The 10,287-nt window shown below is 44.9% G+C and overlaps 1 protein-coding gene across 3 annotated transcripts in view; it reads right to left on the reverse strand.

Annotated features, from left to right (window-relative positions):
* Positions 1-1,250: 1,250 nt before the first annotated feature.
* The window catches only part of LOC135394208 (alpha-tocopherol transfer protein-like), a 42,412-nt gene continuing 33,375 nt past the window's right edge, over positions 1,251-10,287 (reverse strand). For all 3 annotated transcript variants that reach the window (XM_064624817.1, XM_064624818.1, XM_064624816.1), the window contains 5 exons: positions 4,317-4,476; positions 3,903-4,145; positions 3,166-3,359; positions 2,995-3,105; positions 1,251-1,690 (listed from right to left, as the gene is read on the reverse strand). In XM_064624817.1, coding sequence (XP_064480887.1) covers positions 1,490-1,690; positions 2,995-3,105; positions 3,166-3,359; positions 3,903-4,145; positions 4,317-4,476 — 909 coding nt within the window. In that variant the 3' untranslated portion in view covers positions 1,251-1,489. The remainder of the gene's footprint in view (positions 1,691-2,994; positions 3,106-3,165; positions 3,360-3,902; positions 4,146-4,316; positions 4,477-10,287) is intronic.

Genomic DNA, 10,287 nt, shown 5'->3' on the forward strand with positions numbered 1-10,287 from the left:
CCCTTGGCATCTCATGTTTGCTTGTTGTGGGATCGAAACTGTTATGAAACGTTGAGGGTACCATGAAATCATGATGCAAATACTTTCTCAAACAATTACTCGTATTCTCCGACTTACTTGTCATCATATGCCAAGGTTAGGCTTTCCTTTACTCGTATTTGTTCTCGACGCTAACGTCGCCAGTAGTTCAATGATTATATAAGCTGCTGCCTGACTAACTAGCGCACGGAGTCTAGGGAAATATGGGGAATTTCCTGTCCAATTTGGGGGGAAAATGAATGTAGCTTGGCAACACTGCTCCGCTCCATCTTGTTTCGCTGCCTGCTGTGCATCATTCATCCTTAACGGAAATAACTTGTGTTGCACGTGATTCTCTCTTCGTTCCCACTGTGCCAGTGCGAAAACGAAGACGGGGTCGAACAACAACAACAACGACAACTTTATTTTGAGATGATGAATGGGCTGTTTCACGGGAACGAAAGCATCGATAGTGACAACCAAATCTAGATATCGATAGTAAAGAAAAACAAAAGACCAGTACTATCGATAGTCAATTATTGATAGTTTTTCAACACTATCGATAGTACTATGGTTTGTCGACTATCGACAGTTTTGAGAAAACTGTCGATATTATCGACAGTCTATAGGTATCGATAGCTTTGCATCACTACTGCAGACCCATGTGGACCCAGTAGATGAATGAATTATTGTGCAACCCCCATTGCTATGAAACCTAGTTGAATGAATCGAATGCATAGCAATTGTAATTGTTGTGTAAAAAAAATGGGGACTAATATCTCCATGTTTTTCTTTTACAAATCTAATCTAATCTAATTGTTGTCAGTGGAAGTGCCTTTGCTATAATTAGGTTAAGAGCTGTTATAACGTGCCACTTTGCCGTCTTCAGTTGAAAACACGTCTTCACATTTCATCACACGGCCTTCTCACATGGTCCACTGGGTCACAGAACTCAACTTTGCTCCTAAATATTGAAATTGTGTTATGCATAATAGTACGTAGGGATCTGCACCCAACAGCCAGCATTTTCTGGTGTTTCGTGTGTATGCTAACTAACAAATGCCAACAGGCAACCATGTGAAGTCACGCTTTTGCAGCTTATGTCTGTGTTCCTTTTTACTTACTTTTATTTTTACTTACTGTCTTTTAACACCATGAGACGCATCTTCTTTAACTCGCTTCCACATGCCAGTCTACAAATGGAGCTCCAGCATTAAATTGAACTCAACTCATCATGGGAATACCCTTTGTTTCGAATATACAGTAACAAACACATGAATGACATTAGAGTGGCAGAACATATACTTACAAAAATCTGTCTGTACATTGCTAAGTAAAACGCGTAATAAATACACACACAAATGAAAGTCACTTATGAGTGAGTGAATCCTGGCTGGCCAACTGAGCTGCACTGCAACAATGTGTTTTCCACCAAACCAAAGTATGGCAGCGGCAGACACTACACGCAACCTCATCCTTGGGAACTGTCCACCTTAATCTTGTTCTTGAATCCATAAGCCGAATCCTTCTTAAACATTTCGTCGTTCCTGTACATGCGTTGCACAAAGTCTGAATTATCCATGCTGCCCGTCAGTCCACCGTATTCCTCTGGAAGAATGTCAGCCGGAAGGTACTGGTGCAGGGAGTTCAAGTCACAGCCATGAAAGTAGATCTGCAAATACAAGCACTGTTGGATTTCCATTTTTCTTTTTGTTACATTTCTTTTACTACAGGAAAACTTTTTATGAAGTGTTACTTTTGTTGGTATATGGCCCGTGGCATTTGATGTCACATGACTCAGCTATAAAGCGCCTGCCAAAAACTCTTCCTCTACTATGGACAGCTTGTTGAAAACAAACGTGTACTGCATGTACAGGGCAATATTACATGCTTTTGATAATCATTTCAAACAGGAGCGGATCCAAGCCATGGGTTTTGGGGGGGAGAGTCAGTTTCTTTGTTGAAGCGCGTAGTGGGGGAGGGGAGCGAGGGAAATCCAATACAGTGACCCCTCGTTAGTATGACCACCGCAGTTCCTGCAGATTTTGGTCATAAAGCGAATTGTAATACTGACGAGAAACGCACACTCCGCTGACCTCGAGAGACCAATCGTCCCGGCCACTCTTAGGTTCACAACAACAGCAGCACAGTGTGTCCTGGTCTCGTGGTCACTGCTGTTTTAGGCACTACAGTGCCTTGGGAGCCGGAAAAGCACTATGAATAATTTCGAGGACAACAACATCAGGAGTCATCCCAAACTTTGGCGCCCTACTTCAACACGCGTCACCCTCCGTATCATGAGGTACGTGGTGACCTTTCCCTGGGGCTACTCTGCGGGCCTTGTGACGTGGTCATAACAACGAGATGCTAATACTTGTGTTTGACCCTACTTGTGACAAAAATCTCGGTCATAGTCAGAAAAGCGGATTGTGATACTAACGATATGGGTTTACATGGCGGAGGAACGGTACCCGAGAAAAACGGTCATAAAGTGAGTATGTCAGATCATCGGGGGTCATATTAACGAGGGTTCACTGTATATAAACGGACGTTTTGGGGGGCGATCGCCCAATTGCCCCCCCCCCCCCCTGGATCTGCCACTGCATCAAAGCTGTGTGCACTGGTTGAAACCCATGCAGTATTTGGTTGCAACCAGTTGAAGATCACCAGAGCCAGTGGCGTATCCGATGGTGTGGGGTCGCCTCAAAAGACAAAAAACACGCTAGGTTCGACATTGGTTTTCCTCCTCTCCCTTCCCCAATTACGCGCTTCGACAATCCCCTCCCTCTCCAAGCGCAGGCGTGTGTCCCTTAAATATGGTGGTCATGAGAACGAGTACACATTCGGGTTACAATTGTCATCCAGGTAACTTAGAAATGAGCAAAGTCTAAACTCGAATATAAATCATTTGCAATTAAAGTTCTCTGCTGTTACACTGTTACTCGTTAGCCAGAATAACAAAAATGCCCTTCATACCCTTTTCTGAAGTTTCTCATTGAGAAATGGCTTGACTATGCTGAAGAGCACGCTAAATATGGCTGGTTCATTAACGATGTGAATAGCTTTGAACCTAGCAGGAAAGCAGTCCTGAAAGGAAAATGTATTTAGACCAAATCACCATACGTGCTTGTCATCTCAGTGTCTTACTTGTATAAGAGAGACAACTTTCTGTAGGTGACTCGCAGGGCAAAATCGCAGATGTGTAAAGCTGAACCCTTTCATGTCCATCAGGGCAACTATTCCTGTCACTTGTGTCACTGGGTCCATTATTGCTTGCTCCAGGCACATGACGTTGGCTCGGAAGATGTCTTCTGCGGTGCAGGTGTAAGGATTCCAATGGCCTGAGTGATCAAAGCAAGTCTTGTTACTTTGCACTCTATAACTGTGTCACATTGATATTAGGCATTATCACATTATATTATGACTCCACTGAAGCCAGCAGGTCACACAGCCCAGCCTTCAGTACATCGTGTTACTTGACTTGAGTGCTTATTTGGGCTCTCTCAGGGGAGTTTTATTATCTCTCCATGTCGCAAGAGGAAGAAATTATCGGACCAATAGCTTTTTGTGCTATGTTACACAGAGTCAAATAGAATTATGCTGCTTTGTCAAGTCCGAACTAATTTTCGAGGTAACGTAGTAATATGTGAAGCAATGAAACGTAGAAGGACAAACACGATACCCAGTTGCATATTTCTTTTGAAGAATGGCGCTTGATAAAAGGAGATTTTAATCCTCACTGCCTTTTCATTAACTGCCATTCTTCAATAAACTTCTTGAGCTCCCCCATGGTTGCTCATGTCAGACAACTTCTCAGAGGTCAACAGAGGAGCTTGCTGAATTTCCTGCTATTTAATTTGCAATGACAGTTGAGAAGGACTTGCCTCCTTTGAAGATGAATACCGCACAGCCTTTGGGATCTCGATCAGGAAGGACCATCTGCAAATTGTGTCGGAATGTCTCCTTCTGATTAGTAGGATGAAACGCCTTGAAGAGCTGTGGATTGTTGTGGCGCAGCTTGTAGTATTGGCGAAGCACTTTGTACGCTCTGTGACAGTCAAATTTTCTGCAGCGGAGAAATCGAAGTAAGAAGGCATCGTCCGTTCTGGGGTTCATCTCTGGGTCACCTGCATGTGGACAGCATTGTATTTCCCTCATACATTATTCCACATCAATTGGTCTTGCTTCAATTAAACTCAATTGAACTCAATGAAAGCAAAACAATATGACTACATCCCTATCTAGGTACCTAGGGCGCTATCTAACTTGACTGGTAAACAGCATGAAGATACACTCACTTCGTATCATTTCTCTCATGAGGTTCAGGTCTTTCTGTCTTTTCAATGGAGTTTCCCGAAGCTCACGCTCTGCAATTTGCCAGACGCCAATGAACCCGCTTGGATATTCATTGTTGTCGTCGTCCGAAGCCGTTGGCGAAGGTGGCTCTACGATGACGTCCTACATAAATTAGGAATATATATGTGAAATTTTAGAAATTCTGTTTTGAGGAAGCCAAACTGTCGAAGTGGTTTTGTATTCTCAACTGCTATGTGATTTTACTCGCAGTATTTTACATGTCCTGGAAGCATGTGACAAATTTGGGAGTTCAGGTTAGTGCATGCGGGAGAGGAAAAATGAGGGTAAAATCCTCTCCCGATATGCAATGTTTCTGAAGAGCCTCTCCTGACAGACTCCTTTGTTCTGGCTATGTGACTGACAGGGATGAGCTGTATTTAAATACATTGCATGGAGTACAATACAGAAAATTAAGTACAATACCAATCTATGAAAATACTGTTTTTGTATATATTTCCTCGAATACTTTGTAAATACATGTATAATACACATTTTCGCAGGGAATTCGTCGATTTCACTAAATTTCGAAATCTATGTACCGCAAAGAAAAAGCCGTCACGTTCCGGAGTCAGCACAACTGGCGTTGGTGTCTCCGCAGATGAGGGTGGCGCGTGGCGCGTAGCTCTAGCCTTGCCCAGCACCCAGCACTCTTTCGTCCACGTCCAGGTCGTGCTTTCGTCTATGGAGGAGCAATACATTGGAGGGCACCGATGGTTTCGGTACGCTGACGCCATTTCCAAACCGGAGCTCCAGGGACCTCTTCGCAGTTTTCGCACCTGTCTTCGGACGCGAAAACGCGCATTGCCTCTCGCGAAGTCGAATTTGTTTTTCTTGATGCCAATAACAGTAGGTTTCGGTTTTGGTTCTGTGCTGTTTTTGACGTGTTTGTTCGCGTCGCTGACGCCTCAGCCGGTGGTAATATGGGGGGGGGGGGAATTTATTGGCAGAAAAAAATTAAGAAAGAAAGGGGAAGGGTAAAATGGGCATGACGCCGCACCGGTAGTCAAAGTTCCATCGCCGCAGGCGTCTAACCCAGTGATCTAAAGATGATAAAACGAACAGCTTTCTCAAGTATTATTTTCGGGAAGCCTTAAAAAAATGATGAGTGATGATGATGCTGGCCAAGGCAGCACAAGTAACCTGCTCTGTGTGCACTCACGACCTACCTCAAGGACATACGTGCTGATATAATATTCTAATTCATTCAGTGCTTCCACACGTCAAGCGTCCAGGAACAGCTGGTCGCACCAGTGCGACCTACGTTTCTATTTTTTTCTTTCTATTTCTATTCTATTCTATTCAAAAGACAAATTAAATGTAGATTCGACTTCGCTTCACTAGTTGAACTAACTTTCTGTTGGTGTTGAATCTATCGCTGAAGACGACAATGAGTCATCACCTGCCTCCCTCTCACGTGACGAGAATCTCGTTCACATCATTCTGATATCATTCACGGCAATAAACACATCGTCAACCTGCCTCCTTGTCTCGTCGTCCACAAAATTGGTGCCGAAACCCGCCCGGACTCGAATCGCCGCCGATCGCATGCATTGACAGGGAGGACTGCAGCGAGACACGATCGGTATCAAATCGAACGTCATGGAACGACCGCAACTTTTCAAGAAACGGAAGGTGCTCCGCACACAGGTAACTACCATATTGAATGAATTTGATCAACGTATAAAGACTGCCGACTGCTCTCCTGCTGATTTGAAGGAACAAACAGAATGTCTTGATCGAATCAACGCTGTGCTTATGGATGTAGACAGCAAGATAGAAATCCTACTCACAGAGGATGAGTTTGAAGATGAATATACCAGACAACTAGATTATCAAAACCGCATTGGCACCATAACCTTCAAAGTAAAGGAGTTCTTGTCGGCAACGCGCAACGCTACGTCGATTGCCAGAACAGCCAACGTCAGTACCAATGAGATTCCGCAGCGTACTGTAGCTCTTCAATCTCACCAGACTTCACAGACACAGGAACATGCGGCAGTACGACTTCCTAAGTTGGACCTTATGAAATTTGATGGGAAACGACATCAGTGGCAACAGTCAATTTCAGGCTACCGATCCACGACAACCACAAATTATCTCTTGGCGACAAAATGAATTATCTGATGGCCGCGCTACAAGGAGAAGCTGCCAACGCGGTGAAAGGCTTGCAACTGACATCCGGCACGTATGAAACGGCAGTCAGCATCCTTCGTGATCGGTTTGGAAACGATAATCTCCTGATTCAAGAGCATTTAAGACGTCTAGCCGAGATCGAACCAGTAAGATATCTAGTCGCCAAATATATCTCTTGCGCAAGTTGCATGATTCCGTTCAGGCTCACATTCGAGGATTAGAATGTCTAGGGACGACAATGGAGTCCTATACTGTTCGATGTCGTATCCAGTACTGCTACGAGCTCTGCCAAACGACATGGCCCTACAATTTAGTCGAAGGCTCGGGGGGAAAAAATGCAACCGCGATCAGCGGACGCTCCGACCCTCACTTTTTTTTTTTTTTTTCAATTTCACTTTCACTTTTTGGTGCGGTTTTTCATAAACAAGCTCTACAGTTGGTATTAAGCTTTCTCGGGAATGAAGTAAAGTATCGGGAAGATCTCAGCCCGCGCACCTTCGACGCTAGCAGCATGAACGAATCGATGAAATCGGACATTCAAAACAGAATCAGAAGACAGTCGGAAGTGCCGGTAACTGCATTGCATAGCGTCACAAAACAGGAAAAAAGTAAGGCGTGCGTCTTCTGCACCGACATGGGGCATGTAACAGCAGACTGTGCAACATCTAGGTCCCTCGAAGAGAAAAATAATATACTAGCTGCGCAGCGTCTATGTTTCCGATGCACAAAGCCCAACAATTCAGCAAAACAATGCAGGAGCCAACCACGCTGTAGGACATGTTCGGGACGTCATGTGTCAAGTACGGTACGTGTGATCCGACGTACAAACCTCAGTCAATAAGATCTGCCGCAGATGCATCAGCGCAGGTTGCTCTCAAAACCACTGCGCTTGAGTCACGTCAGCAAACACACATACTACTTCAAACGGCAACTGCTTGGGCACGAGGTACTCAGACAGAAAATTTCGTCAGAGTCATATTCGACGGCGGTAGCCAACGCACTTTTATTACTAAACATTTGGTTGAAGCGCTTGCATGCAGAAGAGTAGTTTCCATTGGGTCGTTTGGACTTCACCCAGCTGGTCCACAGTCTTACGAAGCGGTAGAGGCTCACTTACGATCTCAAGCGGGACACATCGACCAGACCATCATAGCAATCGTCGTAGAACGGATATGCGCACAAACGCTTGAAGTACCGACCAGACAGCTGCGAGAAGAAATGAAAGAACATGGTCTTATGATCGTAGACTCATGCAGAGCAGATGATAAAAATCGATCGCAGTTCTTATCGGGGCAGATCATTACTGGGAATTTGCAACTGGATGGACCAGAAAATTACAACATGGAGTCCACGCCATAGAAACCACGTTGGGATGGACACTACAGGGACCCTATGCATCTATCAACACAGTGACGACGACAAGCTACAACAATGTCGCAGATTTACATGTCAGTTCGCTCGAACGAATGGAGCTCCACCAAATCATGGACCGTTTGTGGAATTTCGAAGCAATGGGTATTCGCGAACGTGAAGTGAAAGAAAAGGAGCGGCACCCGGTACTATAGAAGACTTCGAGAGCACAATCACGTATGAACATGACAGGTATGTCGTTGCTCTACCATGGAAGCATGAGGTATCGATGGGAAGTAACAAAAAGATAGCGCAAAGACGACTTGCCCAAGTGACAAAGAGGCTCTTGAATTCTTCCACTCAGTTGATGCAGAATTATGACACTGCCATTCGTGAATATCTCCTATCGGGTGTGGCAGGAAAGGTCACAGTTGAGGCCCCAAGACATATGTACTACATGCCGCACCAAGTAGTGATAAGGGAGGATCGCTTAACAACCAAGATAAGGATAGTGTTCGATGCCTCCTCGCATGAAGTTCACACCAAATCTTTGAACGATAATTTGGACTCTGGTCCAAACCTGAATCCGGACATTATGACTGTACTACTGAACTTCCGTTTGCATCCAGTGGCATTGGTAACTGATGTACAAAAGGCGTTTCTTCAGATAATGATCCGTCAAGAAGATCGCGACGCCTTGAGATTTCTTTGGTACGAAACAATACCAGAATTAGGGAAGCCATTGCTAAAAATCGAAGCCTGGGGAATGAATAGGGTGACATTCGGAACGGCTCCAAGTACATTTCTCCTTGCAGCCACGTTACACCATCATCTTCGGCTAACAGCGAAAGAGTACCCGGAGACTGTGAGCATACTCGACCAATCCATATACGCGGATGATCTAATACTAGGAGTACAGAATGTCGAGGAAGCAGAGAAGAGATATATGGAGACAAAACAGCTCTTCAGCAAGGCTTCAATGAAATTACAGAAATGGGGATCCAACTCCAACAAAATGCGTGACATATTCCGTAACGAAAACGTCATAACAATCGACGTCATACACACATCACGTCATAACAATCGACACGACAACAAAGGTACTTGGCATGATAATGTGTCAAGAGGCTGACTGATGCCAGCACAACTGCCTATGGCACAGCCGCATATTTACGTCTTGGCAGCAAATCGTCTCAACAACGGGTACAACTGATAACAGCCAAATCAAGAGCTGCTCCCATCAAGATGATGACTCTGGCTGGGTTGGAGCTAATGGGAGCACTGATGTCTTCCAGACTCTCTGACTACCTGAGGAGTAACTTCAAGTTACGAGCTGTGCACCACTTTTGGACCGACTTGACCATCACTCTCTAGTTGATACGAGGAGATTCAACGCGCTGGATACCGTTCGTGCGTAATAGAGTGGAAGAAATACAAAAGAACGTTGGCACTGAACACTGGCATTACGTACCGACACACTGCAACCCAGCCGATCTTATTACGAGAGGGATTTCAGCGCAACAGCTATTACCATCACAGTTGTGGTGGAAAGGACCGAGCTGGCTACAAGGTCCCACAAACACCTGGCCACTGAAAGTCGCACGGCAATCACATAGTCAATCATCGCCGCCGGGGGCAACCTGTTGAATCTATCGCTGAAGACGACAATGAGTCATCACCTGCCTCCCTCTCACGTGACGAGAATCTCGTTCACATCATTCTGATATCATTCACGGCAATAAACACATCGTCAACCTGCCTCGCTGTCTCGTCTTCAACAATTGGTAAATGAGTGGCTCACCATAGCGTTGCGCAACCAGAGGACGCGAGTTCAGGAGTTGTACTTGCACATAACTTTGTTGTTCACATATACTTGTTAAAACATAAACTTGTACTTGATGTTCATATTTCACATCTCATGTTTCTCGTGTAATGGGGTAGTGTACTGCTCTCAAGAGGGGTCATGATTTATTTGTTGTTGTTGTTCACCATACAAACCTTCATCCTCTCCCAACACGAAATAGGGAAGAGTACCGCCTCAGCGGCGGTAAATCGCCCACCCCATCATCCAATGTATGTGTGTGTCACCATACAAATAAAAGGTGGAATAGCGGCATTGCCCCCAGTCGTGACGTTGCCCACATCTTTACCGAACTTTACCGGCCTCACGGCCGGTAAAGTCACTACACTATCTATATATATACTATATATACACTGTAGTATACACTATACTATATACACTATCTATATATGTATTATAGAGATGGTCGTGCTCGAAGCAGAGTTTACTGGAACGCCACTTCGACTGGCAGAGTTAAAGTCGGGGAGAGAGCAACCCTAGCGGCTATTACGAGGGAAAAACAGTGTTTCGACTGTCCCACTGTTGCTGCTGGAGGGTCCGCCTTGCCATGAGCTGTTGACTCAGCATTA

The sequence above is a fragment of the Ornithodoros turicata genome, chromosome 5 (genome assembly GCF_037126465.1).
Source record: "Ornithodoros turicata isolate Travis chromosome 5, ASM3712646v1, whole genome shotgun sequence".
Lineage (NCBI taxonomy): Eukaryota > Metazoa > Arthropoda > Arachnida > Ixodida > Argasidae > Ornithodoros > Ornithodoros turicata.